This window comes from Mobula birostris, chromosome 19, assembly GCF_030028105.1.
Source record: "Mobula birostris isolate sMobBir1 chromosome 19, sMobBir1.hap1, whole genome shotgun sequence".
In the NCBI taxonomy this organism is placed as follows: Eukaryota; Metazoa; Chordata; class Chondrichthyes; order Myliobatiformes; family Myliobatidae; genus Mobula; species Mobula birostris.
The window spans coordinates 57,373,512-57,401,087 of record NC_092388.1 but is presented as its reverse complement, the minus strand read 5'-3'; the positions used below and the strand labels follow the sequence as shown (position 1 = coordinate 57,401,087).

Here is a 27,576-nt window from a genome sequence, read left to right as displayed (position 1 = left end):
ATTAGAACTTTGCCTCTACTTGTTGAGATGTTGAAAAATCATGTTTAAAATTCTTGCGAGGAAGGAATACTAATTTCTTCTCACAGGAGCGGTGGCAAGCAAATAAAGATCTTTCCAAGTAACTAAAAGGTGGGGGGGGGAGAAGTTGGCACATCCTGGATCTGCTGTGCTTGTGCCTGGATGTGTCAGCATTCAGGAGTAACTGTTAAGATACCATCACCATGGATTAATCTCAATTACAATCTCTAAAATTGTCAAAATACTTCAGGATATTGTCTGGGCAATATCCAGACCAGATGAAATCTGTAAGGATTTTAACTTGCCCAGTATTTATAAGCATTTAGGTCTGATGGCATCTCTGTAGAGACACTAAAGGATCTGCATCAGCAACTAAAACCATTTAAGTATTAAAACATTTTGTTTGACAGTGTCATCCTGATATATAGCACTTGTTCTGCCGATCCAAAGAACAGGAAAGACAAAGCAGCAACTCAACTGTACTTGGTGGATACAAGCAGAGTCCCAGTGACATTTTTGAAATATGAACTTTTATTTAGATCATGCTGTATGCTCAGGTCCATTATTATAGTTCTCACTAAAAAAAAAACATTTTAATCACCCAACCTCTATTTGACTGCTTAACAAGGAAAATTTAGTTGCAGGTGGTAGGGGTTGGTGGTTGGGAGTAGAAAAGACTGATCTATCTAATAGGTTATTCTAGCATTGCCGAACAAGTAGGTAAAGTAAAAGACAATGAGCAATCATTTACACCGAACTTAGATCTCATTTTTACAGTTAATTCCACCAGTTCAAAGGTTTACATTACCAAATGAATGTTAATTCTTGGCATTAATTCTGTCCCCAGATACACATGTGCCACTAAGAAAATGGAATATGTTGAAGATTATGCAAAGAGGATTTGTTTCAAACTTGTTTAGATAAATATCACTTTTAATTTGACATAAGCAAATTTTTGATTGATGGCCTTAACATTCATCAGAATAAAAGGTTGACAATAGTTAGCGCACAGCTACCCTGGTTCCAATTATTATACTGCAGAAAAGTCTTGTGGTGCTCAGTAAATAAGACAACCAAAGCTGCACATGTGCTGTGTATCTGAATCAGATATCAGTAAAAAAATTACGGGAAGTAGAAGCTCTCAAATTCATGACCTTTAAAACTAATTCACATCTCCACAAAAATCTGTGAGTTTATGTACCAGTTATTTTTAAACTGATTGTAAGACCTGCAGACATTTACAATAAGCATGTTTAATAGACTGGGCAGAATTAGCACAGAATATGGAAAATTGCTCATTTTGGAATCACTTATTCCGTTATAATCCTAATCACTACCTCAGTATAATAGTAACACTATGATCACTTTGATCAATTTGCATTACATTGGACTTTTTTGTTCTAAATACATTCTTTATTAAATAAACAAATTACACAACATAATGGTTTGCTTGTCAATGTTGTGTCCAGTGGTATGTACCTGGAATACTGCAGCAAGTTTTTCATTTCACCTTCTGCATGCGACAATAAACTTTACTTTGACCATTGTATGCTTCCTGTGCTGCTGCTGTCTTAGGATATACATCTGGAGATCATACGAGTACCAGCCTTAACCTTGGGAACTCTCAAACTCGTTTCAATGGACAATCTTACTACAGCTAACATTAATGTATCTGCAACGTTTGTGAGAAAAAATATTTGGAATAAAGAGAACTTACTTAAATTTCTATTTTATTTAGAGATACAGTGCAGAATTTGCCCTTCCAGCCATTTGAGCTGTGCTGCCCAGCAATCCATTGATTTAACCCCAGTGTAATCACTGGAGAATTTACAATGACCAGTTAACCTACTAACTTGTATGTTGTTAGATTGCGGGATCAAAACAATGCACTCAGAGGAAACCCACATATTCCACAGGGAGGATATAAAAACTCCTCAGAGGATACCAGGACTGACCTCCGAACCCTGACACCCTGAGCTTTAATAACATCACGCTAACTGCTACCATACCATGGTACCCAAACCAACCTGGATGCAAAGCTAAGAATTGTTCCAAAAAAAAAAAAGAGAAAACACCTATTCCAGGAGGTAGCAAACTTCATGAACTGTTCAGAGAACAACTCATAAACAGTTCACAGAGTGAACCAAAGGGTTCACAGAAAAGGTAGAACAGAGAAGTCTAGTTGATAAAATGGCAAAGGTTCTGTTTGGTCCCTGAAGGTCTCAGTATATTCAGTAACAAAGTTAACAATTCTTATTACTTGGTTGAGAGAGAAATAAGTAGACTCATCTGTGTATATCGCTACATTGCAATCATGATTGTGCATGCACTTGGTGATTAACAGCATTGGAGCCTGCTCAGTAAACTCCTCTTTGTATTTGGTTTAAATGTATTTTTGGCTCTCCCATGGAAAGCACAGCCATTTCATTAGCCATGTGGTTTGAAAATCAGAATGAGTATCTCAACAACATGTGGGACAAAGTTCAAAGTACATTACATAAGTACGTAAATGTTACCAGATACTACCCTGGAGATTCATTTTCTTGCAGACGTTTACAGGAAAACAGTAAAATTTACAAAATATACAGACTGAAACAATCAATGTGGAAAAGAAATTGCGCAACTAAAAGTGAGTCTGTAGGTTGCAGAAACAGTTCAAAACTGATGACTGAAGTTATCCCTGCCAGCTCAGGAGCCTGACGCTTGTAGGGTAATAACTGTTCCTGAATCTGGTGCTCTGGTCCTATACCACCTGTCCGATGGTAGTGGCGAGAAGAGTGCACGGCCTGGATGGTAGGGGTCCTTGATGATGGATGCTGATTTTTGTGGCAATGCTCCATGTAAATACACCCAGTGGTGGGGAGGGTTTTGCCCAAGACGGTATCCACCACTTTTTGTCTTTTCCATTGTTAGACATTGATGTTTCTATACTAGGCTGTGATGCAACCAGTTAGGATACTCTCCACTGTGAATCTGTAAGCTTGTCAACATTTTTGGTGACATGCCAAATCTACGCAAACTTCTAACAAAGCAGAGACACTGCTGTGCTTTTTTTTTTGCTATGGCACTTTAAGTGCTGTCTTAGACCAGATCCTCTGGTATGATAACAACAAGGAATTTAAAGCTGCTGGCCCTCTCTACCTTCCAATCCCTTAATGAGGACTGTTTCATGGAGCTCCAGCTTCTTCCTCATGAGTGAAAGGTTTCTGTTGGTGCACCATTCAATCAGATTTTCAATCTCCCTCCTATATGCCAATTAGTCACCACAATTGATTTGGCCAACAACACTGTTGTTAGCAAATTTAAATACAGCATATATACACAATCATAGGTATGAGAGAACAGGAGACGAAGCACACAGCCTGGTAGTGCACTTACGGTGATGGTGAGTGTGCAGACGTTACCAATCATAATACTGGGTTCTGCCAGGGAGGAAATAGAGGATCCAGTTGCACAGATAGGCATGGACCCAGGTCTTGGAGCTAATGATGAATTGAGGGGACGATAGTGTTGAATGCAGAGTCAATGAAGGGGTATGTATACGTTTTCATTGTCCAGGTGTTCCAGAGCTAAAGGAAGGGTCTATGAAATGGCATCTGCTGTTGACCTGTTGAGCAAATTGGAGCGGTTCCAAGTCATTTCTCAGGCAGGAATATGTTTTATCACCACCTCCTCAAAGCATTCCATCACAGTAGATCAAAGCGCCATTGAATGATAGTTATTGAGTCACGTTACCACATCATTCTTGGGTACCGGTATGATTGAAGCCCGTTTGAAGCAGGTGGGTACCTCAGACTGCCGAAAGTGAGAGATTGAAGATGTCTAGAATCACTCTGGCCAGCCGATTAGAATAGGTCTTCAGTACTTGGGCAGGCACACCACCTGGGCCAGATGCTCTCCATGGATTTGCCCTCCTGAAAGATGCTCTCATATCAGTCTCAGACAGGGTAGCCGGGCTGAACAGGGTACGTGAAGGGGCCTCTATGTTCAGTCAGTCAGAGCATAAAAGGTATTCAGCTTATCTGCTTTGTAGGAGGTGATGACATTCAAGCCCTGCCAGGGTTGTCGAGGTTGTGGTTCAGGTTTAGTCTAGAAATGTCACTTTGCATCTGAGAGGTCATACCCGGACCTCTTGCACTTTCCTGGATCACCAGTCCTGAAAGCTGCCAGACCAGCCCTCAGCAGATTTGAATTTCTTAGTTTAATCAGTGCTTCTGCTCGGAGAAGACACAGTGATTTTGTGGGGACACACTCATCCATGAATGTCTTTATCAAGTCCATGACAATGCTGTTATATTCATTCCGGTCCTCTAATGTGTCCTTGAACATGGCCTAGTCCCTCGACTTGAAGCAATCCCATAGCCACTTCTCTGCAACCCATGACTATCTATTTCTTGTCCTTACCTGGTGTCTTGCTCTTTAGCTTCTGCCTGTATACTGGTAGGAAGATAGCCAGAAGGCCAGGTTTCCCAAAACACAGTCGAAGGATGGAACGGCAGACATTCTTGATGGGAGTTATCAGTGATCGAGCGTTGGGTCCTCTGCCGCTGCAGGTAGTTGGGCCGAGATTTCATCCAGCTGGCCTGATTGGAGTCCTCAGTAGGGATGTGAAATGCATCAGAGTAGGCAGTTTCTTGTCTGTTAATCATGGCATTTAATCCATTGAGTACTAGCATGATGTCTGCTTTTAAGCTGCAGCCAGGATTATGGCAGAGAACTCTTTCAGTAAGCAGAATGGTTTTACAATCATTACATGCTCCAGGTCAGAAGAACAAGGCTGCTACATTCAAGCACCACGAGTTTATAATGCAGCAGACCCCACCACCTCTGCCCTTTCTGGATACCACCGACAGGCCCCTTGGGCTGGAGCATAGGGACAAGCCATGTCTTCATGAAACAGAATGCAGCGATCTCTTATTTCCCTTTGATACAGCAAACTTGCCCTAAGGTCCTCTGTTTTGCTCTCCAATGACTGTACATTGGTTAGGAGGATGCTAGGGAGCAGTGGTCATGTTCCCTGTTGCTTCAGTCTGGACTGAAATCTCCTTGACCCCCCCCACCCTTCTGATGACCTCATTTTCAGGGTCGCTTCCAGGGGCATTACTAAGTGCCAAGTTCACCAAGTCCTTCAGCCTCATCAGGAGGTCATACGATTGCTAATGCATTTAGATGAACCAAAAGTACATTTCTTAAAGGGGAATTACAGGCTGCAGATTGCAGCAATAACAGATCAGAATATGCATATCCATTAGCTTTGTGAGCTGCCCGCAATGTGTCATTGTATGCTGCCAGCGCCATTTTGGTGAATGTGAAAACATCACACTCAGTGAAAGGTAAATGTACGTTGGCTTTCTTCCAGGGCATTAACTTGCCATATTGTCTCAGTGTAAATACTGCAAAATACTAATCAACTAATGGATGCCACAAGTTTAAAATAGAGAACCTAAATTTATTCTAAAACCCACACCTTAAATTAATTTGATGACCAAACAATTGTTAAAGCGCTCAATGGTCTAATTAACACAGTATGCACAACTTTCCTCATACGGATTGCCCACATCAAAATAGTATACTTACGAGATATGGAAATTCAGAATCCATGTACTGCAATTCTCCAAGATGATTAACCCTTTACTTTTTATGACTAAATATACAAGCATAGTTAAGTGCTTCCTGCTGCAGAACTGAACTGAAATGACTTTCGATACTCTGCAAAGTTAGCTTTGAAACTCATTCTCGAAAAACAAGAAATATATTGAGTGCCTATTGCTTTTGAACTTAAAGGAAAACAAACATTAGCCAATATGAAGTTTTGTAAGAGATCAGAAATTGATCACCATTTCTCTCTAAGCCAGGGGTTCCCAACCTTCTTCTTGCTTACCATTAATCGAGGGGTCCATGGACCCCAGGTTGGGAACCCCTGCCAAAACAAACAAAGTTACCACATTCATATCTTCAATTGAGTTCAATAGCAGCATGGTATAGATTTAAAGTGATCAAAATATTTATCAGGAACGAAGTAAGGAACCTATGAATCTAACTGGTACAGGACACGTTCAAATTATTTGTAGTGTCATGGAAAGGTCAGTTCTATTTGCAAATTGAGTGCATGGGTTGCAGTTTCTTCTATACAAGATGAGCTTTATTTTCAACATTTTCACATTTAGCCATAACAGATTCAATAAAGTACACTCCAGTCATCAATCAAGTAAATGCTGCATTTTTTCCTTGCAAGAGTAACTACTACAGAAGTTAATATTTCCTGCAAATTCTATCATTCTAAGCTTGTACCTGTAAAGTGACTATGTGAACCATTCCCTCTGCATGCTGCTAGGATGTGGATATTGCTTCCATGGCTGGGACTCATGCTGGGACTGTTGAAGGTTCTAGGGCTACCTGGGTAGCTGTCTTGAGACTTTGGACTTCGGCCTCCTAGACACCGTACTTCACTATCCGTTCCATTTACCATTTCTATAAACTGGCGGACTCTGGTATAAATACAAATTAAAAAAAGCCACTCAAAACTACATAAATGGCACACCAATTGTCAAATTCAAAACATATCTGTATCCTCATAGCTCATTAACGAAATTGCCTTTTGCTTCAACAGTTTTAATTTGGGTCCATGCCCGTAAATCAGTACGATAAGCCAGGAGTTCCCAACCTTTATGTCAATGAGCCTTACCATTAACCGCGGGGTCCATGGACCCCAGGTTGGGAATTCCTGCCTAAGCACTAAAGATTACCACATTCACATCTTCAATTACTTTTACTCCAAAGAAGTTCTAATTTAAATAGTACCAAATTGCTTAGAACATTTAATAGAAGACAAAGTAATTTTGGCACAAAAAGGCTTCAGGAATACCACTCAACAATTCAGAAACAAGGGGTTGTAAATGCTGAAATCTGGAGCAACCCAGCAGCATCAGTGAGAGGAAAGGAGCTCATGTTTTCAGCTGAAACCTTGCATCAGGACTGAGAGTGGGAAAATGGCAAGCAGAGGACTGGCAAGAATTCTGAGGTAATTAGTGGATTGAAGAAGGGTACAAGCAGGTAGTATAAGAGTGGAGCTGGAGTAAGACTGTGGCAGCTCTCCATCTATCTGCCAGTCATCCAATTCAACACAACTCACCTCCCATACCTGGCACTAGAAGCTAGTCATCTTACACCCGTCAATCCATCAATCACATTAGAATCCTTTCCTGCCACTCCTCTTCTCTGTGCTGGCCACCTCACCTCTCCACTCAGTCCTGACGCAGGATTTCAATCTGAAGTGTCAATTTCTTTCCTCCAACCTATGCTGCTTGATTTACTGAGTTCCATCAGCAGGTTGCTTGTTACAAAGCACAATTCCTTTGCATTCCTAGCTTTAATGTACTCAATAATGGATGTGAGTGTTTTTTTTTTAAGCCCAGTACCAATTGTCAATGATCACAAATTATTTCAGAAAATATCAAGTAGGTTGATAGGAATGAAATGGAAAAAAAAAATCATGTAACTGTAACAGTCACTCAACACTGCTAACAAACAGAATATACAGCAACTTACTTTAGCATAAAAAGGAGGTTGGATTTTCTTTCAAGAAGACCTGGATATAGCTGTTGCGTTGTTTCAATTGCTTCTCCCATTCTTCCAGCCAGTACCAACTTCTGAATTCCTTTCAAAAAAAAAATTACAAGTTCAATGTGCCGATCTTTAATATCACCAATAAGGATTGCGGTTATTTTGGCATTAATATACAGTTGAGTTATTAAAAGCAAATAAGATGCTGACTGAAGGTCAAACTTACACTAACCCTCACCTTTGTTAGGACTGCACAACATTTTAACTTGCCTTCTCTGCTTCAAATTTATTACAAATAGAAAGTAACAACAAATGCTGTCGCAAGAATAAGATCACTTTGAACACCATACACACTGCAATTTTTAACATTTCTAAAGTAATCTTTTTCAAATAGCAATGCCAACTAGTCTCTCTGAACATTATTTAGTTCCATAACTTGAAGTTTGAATTTACATTTTATGCTAACCTAAAATGATGACTATGAGTGTATATAACATGTTTTTGGACAGAATTAGTTATTATGCCAAAATAAATGCCAAACTATTACACGTTCCACTGAAGGTAACCTAAGTATGGGCAAGCATTTCAGTAATTTGCTTCAACATAAACAGAAATGTCTTGAATTCTTTCCAAAAACAAAGTGTTGAATGAAAAGTTTCATGTAAACAGGACAATCCTTGATTTTTCCACTTCAATTGTCAGAGTTCAAAGTTTCAAAGGAACATCCATTCATTCTTTAACAGATCTGCTTAACAGGTTAAGATCCCTCTGAATGCCATTATTCTCATGTGCTCATCCAGGGCCATAAAGTTTGACATACTGATTTTTTTTTTTAAAAAACAGAGTCGGAGTTCTAGATCACAGAAACAATCCGTTTGGCCCAACTCATCTGTGTCGACCAAGATGTATATCTGAGCTCGTCCCATTCCCATAAGACCACAAGACATAGGAGCAGAATTAGGCCATCTGGCCCATCGAGTCTGCTCTGCCATTCAATCATGGCTGATCCATTTTTTCCAATCTCCTCAACCCCAGCTCCCAGCTTTCTCCCTGTAACATTTGATGCCATGTCCAATCAAGAACCTATCAATCTCTGCCTTAAGTACACCCAACGACCTGGCCTCCACAGCTGCATGTGGCAACAAATTCCACAAATTCACCACCCTTTGGCTAAAAATTTTCTCTACATCTGTTTTGAAAGGGTGCCTCTCTATCCTGAGGCTGTGCCCTCTTGTCCTAGACTCTCCCACCATGGGAAACATCCTTTCCACATCTACTCTGTCTAGGCCTTTCAACATTTCAAAAGTTTCAATGAGATTCCCGCCCCCCCCCATCCTTCTGAATTCTAGCCAGTAGAGACCCAGAGCCATCAAATGTTCCTCATATGATAACTTTCATTCCTGGAATCATCCTTGTGAATCTCCTCTGGACACCCTCCAATACCAGCACATCTTTTCCAACATGAGGGGCCCAAAACTGTTCACAATACTCAAGTGCCTTAAAAAGCCTCAGCATCACATCCTTGCTCTTGTGTTCTAGACCTCTTGAAATCAATGCTAACATGGCATTTGCCTTCTTCACCACTGACTCAACCTGCAAGCTAAACTTCAGGGTGTTCTGCACAAGGACTCTCAAGTTCCTCTGTATCTCAGATTCCTGGATTGTCTCCCCATTTAGAAAATAGTCTGCACATTTATTTCTTTTACCAAAGTGCATGAATGACCATGCATTTTCCAACATTGTATTTCATTTGCCACTTTCTTGCCCATTCTCCTAATCTGTCTAAGTCCTTCTGCATCCTACCTGTTTCCTCAACACTACCTGCCCCTCCACCAATCTTTGTATCATCTGCAAACTTGGCAACAAAGCCATCTTTCCATCATTTAAATCATTTGTTTACAGCATAAAAATAAGTGGTCCCAACACCGACCCCTGTGGAAAACCACAAGTCACTGGCAGCCAACCAGAAAAGGATCCATTTATTCCCACTCGCTGCCTCCTACCAATCAGCCAATATGCTAGCCATGTTAGTAACTTTCCTGTAATAACACGGGCTCTTAACTTGGTAAGTAGTCTCATGAGTGGCACCTGTCAAAGGCCTTCTGAAAATCCAGATATACAACATCCACTGCATCCCCTTTATCTACCCTATTTGTAATCTCCTCAAATTCCAACAGGTTTGTCAGGCAGGATTTTCCCTGAAGGAATGTGTCACCAAGTACTCCATCACCTCATCCTCTAACATCTTCCCAACCACTGAGGTCAGGTTAACTGGTCTATAATTTCCTTTCTGCTGCCTTCCTCCTTTCTTAAAGAATGGAGTAACATTTGCAATTTTCCAGTCCTCTGGCACCATGCCAGACTCCAACAATTTTTGAAAAATCATTTCTAATGCCACCACAATCTCTAACACTACCTCTTTCAGAACCCTAGGGTGCAGTTCCTCTGGTCCAGGTGACTTGTGTACCTTTAGGTCTTTCAGCTTTTTGAGCACTTCTCTTTTGTAACAGTAACTACACTCACTTCTCTTCCTTCACACACTACAACATCAGGCATACTGCTAGTGTCTTCCACAGTGAAGTCTGATACAAAATACTCATTTAGTTCATCAGCCATCTCCTTGTCCGCCGTTATTATTTCTCCTGCCTCATTTTCTAGCGGTCCTACATCCACTCTCATTTCTTTTACTTTTAACATACTTGCAAAAACTTTTACTATCCACTGATATTATTTGCTAGCTTGCTTTCATATTTCATTGTTTCCCTTCTAATGATTTATTAGTTACTGTCTGTAGGTTTTTAAAAACGTCCTAATCCTCTATATTCCCTCTAATTTTTGCTTTGTTGTATGCCCTTTCTTTTGCTTTTACAATAGCTTTGACTTCCGGTGTCAGCCACAGTTGTACTATTTTACTATTTGAGTCTTTCTTCATTTTTGGAATACATATGTCCTGCACCTTCCTCATTTTTCCCAGAAACACACGCCATGGCTGCTCTGCTGACATCCCTGCCAGCAGCTCCTTCAATTTACTTTGGCCAACTCCTCTCTCATACCAGTGTAATTTCCCTTACTCCACTGAAATACTGCTATATCAAACCTTACTTTCTTCCTATCAAATTTTGAGTTGAATACAAAATTATATTGTGATCACTGGTTCCTAAGGGTTCTTTTACCTTAAGCTCCCTAATTGCTTCAGTTCATTACATTACACCCAATCCAATAAAGCTGATCCCCTAGTAGGCTCAACAACAAGCTGCTCTAAAAAGTTATCTCTTAGGCATTCAACAAACTCACTCGAGATCCATTACCAACCTGATTTTTCCAATCCATCTGCATGTTAAAATCTCCCATTACTACCATAACATTGCCCTTTTGACTCGCTTTTTCTATTTTCTGTTGTAACCTGTGGTCCGCCTCACAGCCACTGTTGGGAGGCCTGTATATAACTGCCATCAACGTCCTTTTACCCTTGCAGTTCCTTAACTCAACCCACAAGGATTTAACATCTTCTGATCCTATGTCACATCTTTCTACCGATTTGATGCCATTCTTTACCAGTAGAGCCACACCACCCCCTCTGCCTACCTCTCTGACATAACGTGTAACCTTGGATATTCAGCTCCCAACTACAACCAGCCTTCAGCCACGATTCAGAGATGGCCACAATATCATACCTAGTAACATTGCAACATGATCATCCACCTTATTTCTTATACTCCGTGCATTGAGATACAATACATTGAGTACCATATTTGCTACGCCTTCTGACTCTGCGTCCCTAATGATTTGATACTCAGCCTGTTGGCTGCAACCAAGTCCCATCACCTACTTGCCCTTCCTGACAATCTGACTGCATGCCATTTTTATTTTTTTACCATCCGTCCTTTCCCGAGTCCCTTCACTCCGGTTACCACCCACCTGCCAAGTTAGTTTAAACCCTGCCCAACAGCTCTAACAAACCTGCCCACGAGAACATTGGTCCCCCTTGGGTTCAGGTGCAACCATCACTTTTGAACAGGTCATACCTCCCCAAGAAGAGATCCCAATTATCCAAGAACCTGAAGCCCTGGCCCCTGCACCAGCTTCACAGCCATGCATTCACCTACCATATCAAGCAACACACATCAAAGTTGCTGGTGAACGCAGCAGGCCAAGCAGCATCTGTAGGAAGAGGTGCAGTCGACGTTTCAGGAAGTCCTGACGAAGGGTCTCGGCCTGAAACGTCGACTGCACCTCTTCCTACAGATGCTGCTTGGCCTGCTGCATTCACCAGCAACTTTGATGTGTGTTGCTTGAATTTCCAGCATCTGCAGAATTCCTGTTGTTTGCATCTACCATATCATCCTGTTTCTACCCTCACTGGCACGTGGCACAGGCAGCAATCCAGAAATTACTACCCAGGAGGTCCTGCTTCTCAGCTTTCTAAATTCTCTTTTCAGGACCTCTCTACTTTTCTTTCCTATGTCATTGGTACCAATATGTACGAAGACATCTGGCTGCTCCCCCTCCCTCTCCAAAATGTTGTGGATGCAATCTGAGACACCCCTGATCTGGCACCTGGGAGGCAACATACCACCCAGATGTCCCATTCACATTCACAGAATCTCTTGTCTGTTACCCTCACTATCAAGTCCCCTATCACTACTGCTCCCTTCTCTCTTCCCCTTCTGTACCATGGGCCCAAGCTCAGTGCCTATAACCTGGTCGCCATGGCATTCTTCCGGGAGGTCACCCCCACAAAAGTAGCCACAGCAGTATACTTGTTTTTGAGGGGAATGGCCACAGGGGTGCTTTGCTCTAACTGCCTATTTCAATTTCTCCTGACGATCGCCTAAGCTACCCGCCTCCTGCAACTTCAGGGTGACTACTTTCCTGTAACTTTGATCAATTATATCCTTGCTCTCCCATACAAGCCGAAGGTCATCCATTTGCTGCTCCAGATCCCCAAAAGCAGATTTCACCTGCCTTTCACCCATATCCTCTAAACCTACTCGATCAATGTATCCATCTATATGTCACACCCTCTTCAGGCTATTTACATGAAACAACACTACAGAAGATAATCAAAACCCAATTGATTTTACACTCACTTTGTCTATTTTTAATTGATGCTAGCTCTTCTTGGAAAGCTTGTCCTGTGGATCTGGCAAACGCTTCAGCTGTAGCACAATAACCATGATGCACTAAGTAAGATGAAACCATTCTAGGAATTGAATGAAAGGAAAGGTTAAATAGCTCAAAATTAGCAGTATTACAGTAGTCACATGCAATGCAACTTCGTAACATTCTGGTAAGAGGATTACACCAGGCTATAAATGTGCAATAACAGGAAACCCTTACCAAACAACTCAATAAAAAGTCTTTCAAACATTTTTTTCTGCACAGTTCAACATGCAGGTAACAAAGCTGGGACTTTTGCAAATACATTTGCCGAAACAGCATCCATATGCCATGAATACACATATGTATGCACACACACAAACTCAATTGGTCAAATTTTCAGGGGAATAAATGAAAAAGCTGATCATGTTCTCAAACTTGGAAGAATTTACAACAAAAATACATCTGCTTTTTGCACCTTCCGCTAATGTGATTTTATTACCAAGATGATTCTGTCAATTAAATCAGGAAACCTTGGTTACTTAGATAATAAATGACTATTTTAATGAAAAAGGCTGACCTTACACAAGAAAGTGCACATACAAAACACAGGCATCATATTCATGAGTGCAAGCATGCATAAGAGACAAACAAGTGGAAACATGTGTGAGAAACAAAGGTTCTCTCACATGGAAGAGGTGGATAAAAGGAACATGTGAACAAGTGAAACAACAGGAGGAAAAATTACTGCTTTAAGCGATAAGAAATATAAACTGAACTGGATAATTAATACATAACCCAAAGCACAAGATTATCCTTTAATTAAACTTACACTCCAATCTCTGAGCTAATGCATCGGCAGAGCACTGAGCTATTCTTAGCTGCAACCAAAACAACTTTTTTTGTAGCTTTGTAAACCTTAGGAAGGGAAAAAAAGAAAGAAAACAAGAGAAAAGAAAGATTCCTTTGGATAGGAGAGGAGGGTTATTACAATTTCAAATTGCCTGCCCTAGAAATAGATCGAGGTGTGTGGGATTTTAATTGCTATGATCCCTGACCTGGTCAATCTCTCCTACTGGAATTTATTAAAAAGGATACTATCAAATAAGGCAGAGAGGTTTGAAAATGCAACATATGGTTGATCATTTTTCAAACTGACCAGATTTATTATAAGCAGTAAACATACTGAAATACTGTGCAGCATTTAACATCAAGAAATACAAATTATATTTAACTGAAGCAAGACAACAAGCGATCTTTGAAATCTAGATCAAATTGAGTCACAGGAAAGAAAAACTGAATATTTGAAATTGAAAATGCTACTGTAGATAACAGATAATGTGTCACCTACTTCTGTATCATTGTCTGCCATTCCCCTTCCCGATCTCCTACTGGGAACCTTTCAATCTGACTCTGAATTTTAGATCTCCATTCCCGCATGTAGTCCTCTATATCAAAAACAAATGGATGCTGTCCAAAATTAGCATCTATCACCTCTCCTGGTGTCTGCAGTCCAACTGTAGGATATAAATTTGGCTGAATAAGAGAGAAAAAAAAATGTCATTTTGCAAGCTTTTAACTCTTCAAATGGTCCAGTTATCCCTTTGTAGACCATGATCATGTACTAATAATGTGACAAAGTTTGGCAGCTGAAAATTGTCTTAAAGCAGAGGGGATTTTATTTCTGCAAATATTTACAGATGAATAAAGTTGCAAACTTCTGAGATGAAATAACTAGGCTAGTGACCATGATCCGGAATTCCCCCCTCCCCTCCATTGCTTTCCTTTTGACAATTTTTTCCCCACCTCTGTGAAAGATCCAAATTATCACAGTCATAGTACTCTTTATCCTTTGACAGAATTAAGGTTCAGGATTTTGCAAATCATCAGTACAGAGCTATGAGCTCAGAGCTTTGGCAGTTGTGAAGCTTTCAGGTCATTTGGCAGAATGGAGAGCTTTGAAACAGCACTCAGGCCATGTCACCAGAATCCAGAATGCTTTGGCCAGCAATTTAGGTCCTGTCCATATGGATCAGGCAAGTATGGGCATGGGCAGATTCAGGCAAAAATTGGTACCTGTACTTAAAAAAAAAACTGGCCAATCATCCCTCTTTACAAATACAGCTTTATTCACCAAGTATTTCCAGCAATTTCTGTTAGGCTCCATTCCTTGACAAAACTGAGCAAGATGGAGAGGTTCACACAATTTCTCATCAATCTCACCAAGGAGGATGACAGGTTACTATAATGCACATAATTTATACACAATCTTCCACTCCCTGCATTTTCCTAGAGAGAAAAAAATCATCTTGCTTTTTAGAGTTGCTGCAATAGTTTTCATCTTCTCCACCTTTTGACTATTTTGAGTACACATTTTGATCATTATACAGTTTGCTAATGCAAAGTAGTAGTTGTTACCGTCTGCGCCTTGCAGCGCATCAGGCAGCAACCTTGCCATTTCTTTAGTGTCTATTTTTGCAAGGCCAAGTTGCTAGTTCAATAAGGCCAGCATGGATGCAAAGTGTCAAGAAGCTGGCCAGATTCAAATCCAGGACCACTCGCCTCGAAGTCTGGTGCGGATGCCACTACACCACCAGCCGACTATTGCTAATGCTTACCCTACCCTAATTAAAACCAAATAGCCAAGAAGTTGGTGAACAGCCAGTTTGGGATTTTACACCTAGTGAATCCTACACACATCTCTAGTACACCCCTCAGAAGCTACACATCACATTTTGAACCCTGAATTGCGTAAGTCACAGGGTGACCAAATGATAAACAAGACAATATAAAGTAAGGTCCATTCATTTCTGTGAATAGAATTTGTTCTTGCCCAGCTGTACAACTGCTCCATTATACAAGACATTGTATTAATGCATAGGGCCTTGTGTTCAGCCTCCTGAATCTGAAAGTGAAGTTAATAGGAATTCGGGAGAAAGGAACTTGCAGGGACGTAGAGAAACATTTTTCTCATCTCTGTCAATCATGCTTAAAGGTAACTGGGTTCATTTATCCACATTTCAGCAGGCGCACATCACCACATGGCCAGCATGTATTACCCTTGAAGAGTGGAGAGCCATAACCTTAAACCACTGAGGTCTTTTTAATGAAGATACACTACTGAAGTTGTGAGTAGGAAATTCCAGGATTCAAGCTAAGTTTTCGTGAAGTAACAAAAAATAAATTCCAAGTATTACATGATGAAACAATCAAATGAATGCATTCCTACCCATTGGCTGCCCCTGTTAGTTGTGGATGCACACAGATTTGGAAACTGCTGGCTGAGTAGCCGGACTAGTAACTGGTCTTTGGTGGCATGCACTACAGACAGTGTGACTGTGGCAAAATGAATGTGAATATTTTGGTGGATACAGTGCCAATCAAGTGGGCCTGAAAGATGTGAAGCTTCTTGAGCATTCATAATTGAAAGCAATTCAGTGATGACCCCAATTATTGAATGTAGAGTGGCCTTGGGGTGGAAGGAGGGGGAGGAGGATATCCAAACTCTGAACCAAGAACGTGGCTGGTAAATGAAGACAACACCCTCCTCTCAGGATGTTGGGATACTGTCTCTATATTAAGACTGCCACTGAACTGCATAATTCAGTTGATGTGAGGAGATAAGGAGCTTAGTCCTAAAATGTCCCAAACTAATCAGTAATTGTCCAATTACAAATGGATAAAGACTAACCTGAAAACTCAACTATTTAAAAAACAATCAAATGTACATCCTGAAAGGGTAGTTAAGCACTCAAATAATAGGCAACTAAATCCCAGTGCAATTTGTGTTCCTCTCTCCTTTATTCCACAAGACGTCAGATCCAACGATCAGAACTATTCACTTGTTGTCAGAACAATTGTTTCTAAAGAATAAACAGAGGCCTCGTGATGAAACTTAAAGCTGTGAAGAATTAATTCTGAAGAATCAATTTGATCGATTGTCAGGATGAAACCGGGTCTGTGGTTTCCTGAGTGTTGTAATGCTTGATGTTTCATACATTATTCTCAACAAGATGGAGTAGATGGACACAAATGACAGTCATTTTTGTCCATGGGGAACCCAAAATTGAAACAAGCCAACTTAAACATGGAAAGCATTTGAAACAATTTAAACTGTAACACCCCTACACCACCACACCCCACCCCCCGACACACACAGTGTTTAGGAAAATAATTATTAAAAATAATTGCCTTACCGGTAGATCTGTGAAAGCAATACCTGTGGTAAAGAGAAAATATCAAATGAAAACAAAGCTGGCTCTTCTTATACTTTTCTCGTAACTTGAAGTATCTATGCCTGGTAACTAAATGCAGTCTTGTATATGATCAGATATAAAACTAACCAAAACCAATTTTACAGACACATTTGGCAAAAAATACTGAGGATTAGATAAGAACAAAAGGAATGGCCTTTCTCAATCCTGAAGAGAAAAGAGTGATGAAGGAATTTTATTTTTCTCCAACGATCTTTGGAATTCTCCATTCTGTGCAAAACTAGCTAAAGTATTCAATGCTGAGAGTTTTTACAAACTGTCTAAAGAGCTGAGGGTTATTAATAACAGTTAAAGTGGACTATCAAAATCAGATCATGACATAATTGGATGGGAAGAAATTACTTGGGGTGGACTAGAGAACCCACCTTTTCCTCTATTTCATACAATGCTGCCACAAAGAGAGATTTGGACAATCTTCAGATACTGTTTAAAATGTATTACTTTGGATAATTGCAAGTTAAAAAGTATGCAGCCCAGGATCTCATTTCTCACTAAATTGAACTCATTTGAAGTGTTCGGAAATTTCAACCCATGTTTGGATGCAACTATCTTAGACAAATCAGAAACACTAGCAACTCGGCAGATGCTGGAACAACACACACAAAATGCTGGAAGACTGAGCAGGTCAGGTAGCACCTATGGAAGTGAGTAAACAGTCGACACTTCAGGCCGAGACACTTCTTCAGGACTAGAAAGGAAGGGGGAAGACGCCAGAATAAAAAGGTGAGAGGGGGGCAAGATAGCTTAAAGGTTAGCTCTGAGCATAGAAAAACAAATCAGATTATTTGTGTTTTTCGATGCTCAAGAACATTCTCATGACACCAGGACTCCAGGTCTCCACCCTTAGATAATATTCAGTGATTGGACATGGCTCCTCAAACAGATTAATAAAGATCATGCTTAATAACATCCAATATTTTCCATTAAAAGTGTGGACGACTTAACAGGGTCATGGCCACATTTTTAATTTCTAGACCTTCTAGAAGTAAACCTTGGACCGGGGTGACAAACCTTTGAGAGCATGTGCCCAAATTGGCAATATTCTTCTAAATTGTTCTCATGTGGTAGGGTAATTTTTAGCAGAGATCATCATTGATTGATGAATTAGTAACAATAATTATGGACTTTCAGGAAAAGAGATAAGCCCTTTTTCTTATTATGGTAAAACAGTGAACACACATAAAATTATAACACGGATTGAACTAAATGAAGCACTTTAGAAAGCCTGTTCAAAAATTAATCTTTTGAAAAAACTGAAAAATATTCATGGAGGCACTAAACTACATACAGATTTACCATTATTATCACTGAATGCCCAGGTGTTCACCTACAAATGACAAGAATAAGCTGAGCAATGCCACTGCCAGCTAGCCCAACCATTTACTATCCAATACTCACATGTACACCAAGTCTGCGAGGATTTCAAAACACATCATTTAACATCATGTATTCTTGCAACCACCTAGCTGGTGCCAAGCTAGTGTAAGATGGTTCCTATGAAAGCATCTCACTGCTTGAGATGTAAAAAAAAATTCACCGCTTCATTTGGCAGTAAGGATAGTAATGTACCTTTTTATTCTGAGTGGGGTGTAAGAATGGAGGGGCAGCACTGCATGCCATGTGCCCACAAAATTTTTTAGTGTGCCACCTGGAATCAGCCTATGTGCACAATAAATCAATTTCTCAAGCAACTGAAGTACTTGCTATGCTGCAAGGAACGATTAACATTCAGCAAGGGCAAATGCTGGAAGAATTAGTGAAAGGAAATGAGCAATGAAGAGGTTCACTGAAAGCTCTGCTCCCAAACCAAAAGCATAAGTGATTCTTATCCCAGAACTGGAAAGCAACCATCATCCTCTAACACTTTGTAGCAAACTATGCCTCCACAAAGATTTCAGACATTGTTTTCTACAGTCTAGTGAGATACAAGGTGAATACAAATAGAATGAACTGGATGGGCCACTTCCTCCATGGATCATGGACCAAATCCACCAGTATTTTCAAGAAACAATGCATGAGCAACTAGAAATAAAGGATGAAAATAATATTTAAACCAATAGATCAAGGCTGTAAGTCATAATTAGAGGAGATAGAGCAACGTTTATCAGATCTTGCCTTTCTTGCAACTGCATCAAGCAAGTGCATTGCCAATATAGCAAAAGATCAAACTATTTAAAAACGCAAACACGGGGAAATCCGCAGGTGCTGGAAATTCACGCAATACACACAAAAAATGCTGGTGAACGCAGCAGGCCAGGTAGCATCTATAGGAAGAGGTACAGTCAACGTTTCAGGCCGAGACCCTTCGTCAGGACTAACTGAAAGAAGAGATAGTAAGAGATTTGAAAGTGGGAGGGGGAGGGGGAGATCCGAAATGTTAGGAGAAGACAGGAGGGGGAGGGATGAAGCTAGGAGCTGGAAAGTTGATTGGCAAAAGGGATATGAGGCTGGAAAAGGGAGAGGATCATGGGACGGGAGGCCTAGGGAGAAAGAAAGGGGGAGGGGAGCCCAGAGGATGGGCAAGGAGTTATAGTGAGAGGGACAAAAGGAGAAAAGAGAGAGAGGGAGAAAAAAGGGGGAAAAAATAATAATAATAATAAATAAATAAGGGATGGGATACGAAGGGGAGGTGGGGCATTAACGGAAGTTTGAGAAGTCAATGTTCATGCCATCAGGTTGGAGGTGACCCAGACGGAATATAGGGTGTTGTTCCTCCAACCTGAGTGTGGCTTCATCTTGACAGTAGGGGAGGGCTGTGGATAGACATATCAGAATGGAAATGGGACGTGAAATTAAAATGTGTGGCCACTGGGAGATCCTGCTTTCTCTGGCGGACAGAGCGTAGGTGTTTAGCAAAATGGTCTCCCAGCCTGCACCGGGTCTCGTCAATATATAGAAAGCCACATCGGGAGCACCGGACACTGTATATCACCCCAGCCGACTCACAGGTGAAGTGTCGCCTCACCTAGAAGGACTGTCTGGGACCCTTAATGGTGGTAAGGGAGGAAGTGTCAGGGCACATGTAGCACTTGTTCCGCTTACAATAATAAGTGCTGGGAGAGAGATCGGTGGGAAGGGATGGGAGGGGGGGGGGGAACAAATGGACAAGGGAGTCCCGTAGGGGGCGATCCCTGCGGAAAGCAGAAAGTGGGGGGGGGGGGGGGGAGAAGAGGGAAAGATATGCTTAGTGGTGGGATCCCGTTGGAGGTGGCGGAAGTTACGGAGAATTATATGTTGGACCTGGAGGCTGGTGGGGTGGTAGGTGAGGACAAGGGGAACCCTGTTCCTAGTGGGGTGGCGGGAGGATAGGGTAAGAGCAGATGTGTGTGAAATGGGAGAGATGCGTTTGAGAGCAGAGTTGATGGTGGAGGAAGGGAAGCCCCTTTCTTTAAAAAAAGAAGAGGACATCTCCTTTGCCATCCCCTTTTCGCAATTCCTCCGCCTCCGCCGCATCTGCTCTCAGGATGAGGCTTTTCATTTCAGGACGAAGGAGATGTCCCATTCAGCTATCATCCCAGTATGTACTGACTGTGACTTATGTTAGCTCTAAATTAAGCAATCCTCATATAATATCCTCATCCTTATTATCACTCCATCCATTGTTTTGCCCTCTTCTCATCTCTAATTGCTTCCAGTTATAAACCTTTAGATTCTGCAGATCTGTCTACTTGAATATTTCTGAATGTAATTGCTCCAGTATTGGTTGCTGTCTCCAGGTGAGTAGAGTGCACAGTGTTCGTTCATCTATAACATTTGCCAGAGGAAATGCAATTAAGATTCACAAGATTAATTGAGGATGACATACATAGAGGAGAAATGGCATAGAGTAGCATGTATGCTCATGAATTAATGAAAGGAGATCCCATTGAAAGTTAAAATGTTTCCAGGTATCGATAGGATGGGTTTGAGAATCATTAGTTGAACCATTTGGGACCAAGTTAAGGGGAAATTCCTTCATACAACTGGTGAATTTTCGGAACCCTCAAGTCCCAAAGAGCCATGGGGTGGGGGGGGGGGGGGGGATCATTTGGCTCATCCAAAGCATTGATTGATAGACTTATTGATAGCAAGGGGAGCAAGGTTTCAGAGATAGTTCAAGAAACTATCGAAGCAAATCAGCCACAATCATGCTGAATAGCAGAGCACAATCAGAGGTACATACTGCAGCTGCAGCAAACGGTGTGAATCCCTGTACTCTGGACATGAATCTCCCTTTGGCTGTGTGGAGGGGCTGATGTTGGTCAGGCAGTGGTGAGAAATGGCTCAAATTCCATCCACCAACAAGGGGTAAGCGTGGGGTCATTGCTGGTGGAAATTCCATATCTTGACATGCCACCTGGATCTAAAGATTTCCTGCATTATTCCCTGGAACTATAGCAGTTGCCAATCTCCCTTTCCTCCACCTCAGCCTGCAGCCATGGACACATTTCAGTGCTAGGGAAAAGGAACGGCAGTTTCCATCGCATCCAACAGGGGCTGATGAAAAAGAATGAAGCATCTGGGCAATCTGTAAACGCTGCAACAAAATGCCCAGTCACTGATGATGGCTTGCACTGGCTCTACATCTCAGCCAATCAACAGCTGCACAACTCATCTTTGTGGGGTTCTGGGCACTGCACAGCTATGGGTATGGCAGGAGTTTGTGCCAGGCTTCTGGTATACTGCATTACACCTCTCAATCAAGGGACCACATCCAAAGCATGAAGCAAGGTAGCTGAAGTAGCAAGTAGCAAACTCTCGTCTTTCAGCAGATAATCCCTAACTGGTTGAAGGTGCTTCTCCAAACTCAGTTGAATAATTAAAGACATTCAAGTAATCAGCATTCAAAGAAGTGCCAGTGACAGCCAGATATGATGTTCAATATTACAAGACAACTACTTCCTCTATTTGAGGAAAAAAAAATTTACAAAGTTGAGGTTGAGTTTCTAAACTGGAAAAAGGCTAAATTTGAAGAAATGAGAAAGGATCTAAAAAGTGTGGATTGGGACAGGTTGTCCTCTGGCAAGGATGTGATTGGTAAGTGGGAGGCCTTCAAAGGAGAAACTTTGAGAGCGCAGAGTTTGTATGTTTCTGTCAGGATTAAAGGCAAAGTGAATAAGAATAAGGAACCTTGGTTCTCAAGGGATATTGGAACTCTGATGAAGAAGAGAGAGATGTATGACATGTATAGGAAAAGGGATCAAATAAGGTGCTTGAGTATGAAAAGTCCAAAAAATACTCAAGAAAGAAATCAAGAGGGCTAAAAGACACAAGGTTGCTTTGGCAGTCAAGGTGAAGGATAATCCAAAGAGCTTCTACAGGTATATTAAGAGCAAAAGGATAGTAAGGGATAATATCAGTCCTCTTGAAGATCAGAGTGGTCAGCTATGAATGGAACCAAAAGAAATGGGGGAAGATTTTAAAATGGGTTTTTTGCATCTGTATTTACTAAGGAAACTGACATGGAGTCTATGGGAAGAAGGCAAACAAGTAGTGAGGTCATGGAACCTATACAGATTGAAGAGGAGGAGGTGCTTGCTATTTTGAGGCAAATCAGAATAGATAAATCCCCAGGACCTGACAGGGTATTCCCTCGAACCCTGAAGGAGACTAGTGTTGAAATTGCAAGGGCCCTGGCAGATATATTTAAAATGTCAGTATCTACGGGTGAGGTGCCAGAGGATTGGAGGATAGCTCATGTTGTTCCGTTGTTTAAAAAAAGGCTCTAAAAGTAATCCGGGAAATTATAGCTGGTAAATTTGACGTCGGTAGTAGCTAAATTATTGGAAGGAGTACTAAGAGATAGGATCTACAAGTATTTGGATAGACAGGGAGAGTCAACATGGCTTTATGCATGGTAGGTCATGTTTATCCAATCTATTAGAGTTTTTCGAGGAGGTTACCAGGAAAGTGGATGAAGGAAAGGCAGTGGATGCTGTCTACATGGACTTCAGTAAGGCCTTTGACAAGGCCCTGCATGGGAGGTTAGTTAGGAAGATGCAGTCGCTAGGTATACATGGAGAGGCAGTAAATTGGATTAGACAATGGCTCAATGGAAGAAGCCAGAGAGTGGTAGTGGAGGATTGCTTCTCTGAGTGGAGGCCTGTGACTAGTGGTGTGCCACAGGGATCAGTGCTGGGTCCATTGTCATCTATATCAATGATCTGGATGATAATGTGGTAAATTGGATCAGCAAATCTGCTGATGATACAAAGATCGGAGGTGTAGTGGACAGTGAGGAAGGTTTCCAAAGCTTGCAGAGGGATTTGGACCAGCTGGAAAAATGGGCTGAAAAATGGCAGATGGAGTTTAATACAGACAGGTGTGAGGTATTGCACTTTGGAAGGACAAACCAAGGTAGAGCATACAAGGTAAATGGTAGGGCACTGAGGAGTGCAGTAGAACAGTGGGATCTGGGAATACAGATACAAAATTCCCTAAAAGTGGCATCACAGGTAGATAGGGTTGTAAAGAGAGCTTTTAGTACATTGGCCTTTATAAATCAAAGTATTGACTATAGAATTGGAATGTTATGGCGAGGTTGTACAAGGCATTGGTGAGGCCGAATTTGGAGTATTGTGTGCAGTTTTGGTCACCAAATTACAGGAAGGATATTAATAAGGTTGAAAGAGTGCAGAGAAGGTTTACAAGGATGTTGCCGAGACTTGAGAAACTCAGTTACAGAGAAAGTTTGAATAGGTTAGGACTTTATTCCCTGGAGTGTCGAAGAATGAGGGGAGATTTGATAGAGGTATATAAAATTATGATGAGTATAGATAAGAGTGAATGCAAGCAGGCTTTTTCCACTGAGGCTAGGGGAGAAAAAAAAAGAGGACATGGGCTAAGGGTGAAGGGGGAAAAGGGAACATGGGGGGGGGCTTCTTCACACATTAGGTGGGAGTGTGGAATAAGCTGCCAGATGAAGTGGTAAATGCGGGCTCACTTTTAACATTTAAGAAGAACTTGGACAGATACATGGGTGAAAGGTGTGTGGACGGATATGGTCCAGGTGCAGGTCAGTGGGAACAGGCAGAAAAATGGTTCGGCACAGCCAGGAAGGGCCAAAAGGCCTGTCTCTGTGCTGTAATGTTCTATGGTTCTAAAGTTCTTAACTATCAAGAGCCTTAGTTTCTCACAGAAGAAAGTGAATATTAAAATCAACCTGACTAAAAGTGGAGCTACAGCAATTGGAAAATAAATGTCAGCTCACATTAGGCAGCAGTGATATTAACAAATAATAAAATTATATCATACACAAATGAATCGAATCTGCTTAATCCAAAATTGACTTGTAGAAAGATAGCCAAAAGATTCCAACTAAGGAACCTTTCTAGTCAGTTTTGTGTCACTAGACTAACTTTTCTTCTCTAGCTTGTCACTTAAAACAACATTATGGTACTGCTCACTTAAAGAAAGATACCCAAGCATTCTGCAAAGAGAGGACAAAAATGTGGAAAATAACTTTTAGTAAAGTGAAAGCAGTATCACTACAGGCAGAAAAAAAACCTATTCTTTCCAGAGCAATTCTTAAAAGTTCACAGATGGTTCTAGAAGAATAAATAGTGGACAGCAGTAAAACAAAAACAGTAAATCCACAACTTCAGGAATACAGCTCCACTATTTTTTTCCACTTAAAAACATATCAGCCTTATGTCCAAAAAAATCTTTCAAAGTATAAACCAAAGTTCTTGATTTATACAATTGGAATTAATTTGTAAAATCTAAGATAAATTCCTAAACCATATTTAAAATAAAAAAGACAAGAAAAATAATTTCCACTCCAAGTACAATACAAATATTTATCATACGACATTGGTCAGCTCAGACCTGTCAACTCTTACCTAAACTGTGACCATTCTTTGTGTAGAAACATGTATTATTGATCATGTTTACACAGCATCCAATTACATCCCCAGTTGTAAAAGTTGGTCCATAGGGCTGTCCTGTCCCAGAGGAACAGAATGAGTGGCCATCATCTCCATGATATCCATATGAGTGTTTATCCCAGCCTAAAATAGGAAAAAAATACTCATTAATAAAAAAATCTTTCCTCTATATTATTGAGCAAGAATATTCACAAAACACTCTAGAACACAGCAGTTTCATAAGATTTGAAATTAATGAAATAAGAACTAGTGGTACATTGGTTATACAACCCACTAAATGTGCTGCTAGTTCTGTTAATTTTTTATTGAAGACCTTTCCATTTTTCTCTCTCATCATCCCAAACTGATAATCTTACTATCTTCAAAGGCACACAACTGCTACAAAACTGATTATTCATTGCTCATGAAGATCAGAACAGAGAGCTAGAATCACTAACAAGCACTGAAAGCCAACCATTTTCCTGTCAACCAAATTCTCCTATTCACTTGAGTGGAGCTGCTATGCTGTACGAAGTTTAATTCAATACATACTTTGCTAATCTGGTAGCCCAGAAGCCTGTGCATGACTGGGTCGCCCCACTGGATTCTTCACAGTAACACAATGCTACACAGCCAACAATAATAGTTTGGAAGGTCCTTGTCAGGTACTCAATTTGTTTCTCTTTGAGATAATGTAGACCTCCACCTTAGGTCTTCCAAAATGTTCTTATTTTCCTCGTGTTTCTCCGTACATGGGTTCTGTCAGTTTGGTGTAGTGTTGTGTGTTGCTTAACTGTCTGTGTGCCTCAAACAGGTAATACTGCCTGTCCATGACCAGCTTACACTGACACCACCACCTGATTCAAAGACAGACAAACTGGACCCAAGGCCAGCACTAACACAGACTGTCAGTCCCAATGTTCACAATGGACCTCAAAGTGCATGAATCTCAGAACAAAATTCTGGACAAGATTAGCCAGCACCCCTGAAGGGAAATGCATTTCAGAGGATGCCTTGGCATCGGCATTAGATCCCAAAGGAAATTACAGTGTCGCAGTAGCATCACGAGTGCACAGATATACAAATATTAGAAGAGAATAAAAAATAAATTACCTTTAAAGTAAGATGTACAAGATTTACAAGTCAAAGGTTACAAGGTTTCCAAATTCACACTATGATAGAGCAATTATCATATTATACAGTAATGGGTGCACATTCACACCATCCAGTTAAGTGATGGTGGTATTGCACAGGGTGTCCACAAACAGGATGTGGTAAACAGAGCTAAACAAAGTTAACAACAGTCCAACAGGAGGGGGTTATCACTTCCCCAGCTACAGGTTGACTCATAGAGCCTAATGGTCGAACATAGTTGCCTTAGTTTAAAGAATGAGCAAGGACTAAAGTTACTTCTCAGAGAGTCCTACAAATAGATATTGAGGGTGATAAAAGCAGCAGAAAGATCACACCAATAAACAGATTATTAACCAGAGGGTTTCAAAAATACTGGAGATATAATTTCCTTTTAAAAGAAATTTGGCAGCTTCAGGCAAGTAAAGCACTTTGCCTTATCACAGATCAACACAGTAAGGTGTTCAATGTTCCAATCATAGGTTCTTCTACGAATCAGTTTCAATTTTATAATTGATTTATAATTTCTCCTATAGATATTCTAACAAATGTACTGATTTCTTCTACAAAACAGTTTATTTCACCAACAATACCAACTGCAAAATTAAAATTCAGACTCAATTCAACTGCTCACATTCTCAATAGAGAAGTTAAGAACTGAATGAAAAACAAAGACACTCCCTTAAATAGAAGGCATGTGACAAGGTCCTTCATGGTAGACTGATTAGGATGCATGAGATCCACAGTGACTTGGTAACTTGGATTTAGAATTGACCTGCTCAATGGCATTGGCATTACCAGTGATAGTCCACAGGAATTGGTACTGAGCCCTTTATGAACATATAAATTACTTGGATCAATAAAGTAGATGAATGGGTTAAGTAAGTTTGTAGGTGACAAAGATTGGAGTTGTGGACAGTGAAGAAAGTTGTGAAAGAATAGAGCAGAAATAAACCAATTACAGATATAGGTGAGAAAATGGGAAATGGAGTTTATTGTGAGCAAGTGCGAGGTGTTGCACTTTGGGGAATTAAATGCAAGGGGAAATACAGTTCAAAGTCCATAATCGTATAGCTATAATATAATCAATGAAAGACCACACCAACCAGAATGCAAGAGACAACAAACTGCAAACACAAAAAAAATAAATAAATAAGCAAAAAATATCAAAAGCATGAGATGAAGAGTCCTTGAAAGCAAGTCCATTGATTGTGGGAGCAGTTCAAAATTGGAGCGAGTGAAGTTATCCTTTTGGTCCAAGAGTCTGATGGTTGAGGGGTAATAACTGCTCCTTAATCTGGTGGTGTAAATGCTGAGGCTCCTGTACCTTCTTCCTGATGGCAGTAGCAAGACAGCATGACCTGGGTAGTAGGGATTCCTGATGATGGATGCAGCTTTCCTGCAACGACACTCCATGTAGATGAGCTCAGTGATGGGGAGGGCTTCACCAGTGATGGACTGGGCTGTATCCATTATTTTTCATAGAATTCAAGGGCTTTGATATTTCCATATGTTGCTGCCAGTCTCCACTACACATCCATAGAACCTTGTCAAAATTTTAGTTGTCATGTTGACTCTTTGCAACCTCCTTAGGAAGTAGAAGTTCTACCAAGCTTTCTCTGTAATTATATTTAGTGCTGGGCTCA

The 27,576-nt window shown here is 40.8% G+C and overlaps 1 protein-coding gene across 1 annotated transcript in view; it reads right to left on the bottom strand.

The window, feature by feature from the left end:
* The window catches only part of ranbp9 (RAN binding protein 9), an 89,524-nt gene that overhangs the window by 26,714 nt on the left and 35,234 nt on the right, over positions 1-27,576 (bottom strand). Inside the window, exons 4-9 of the mRNA XM_072283657.1 lie at positions 24,776-24,943; positions 16,878-16,900; positions 14,033-14,217; positions 12,672-12,784; positions 7,567-7,675; positions 6,310-6,506 (exon numbers count right to left, since the gene is read on the bottom strand). Coding sequence (XP_072139758.1) covers positions 6,310-6,506; positions 7,567-7,675; positions 12,672-12,784; positions 14,033-14,217; positions 16,878-16,900; positions 24,776-24,943 — 795 coding nt within the window. The remainder of the gene's footprint in view (positions 1-6,309; positions 6,507-7,566; positions 7,676-12,671; positions 12,785-14,032; positions 14,218-16,877; positions 16,901-24,775; positions 24,944-27,576) is intronic.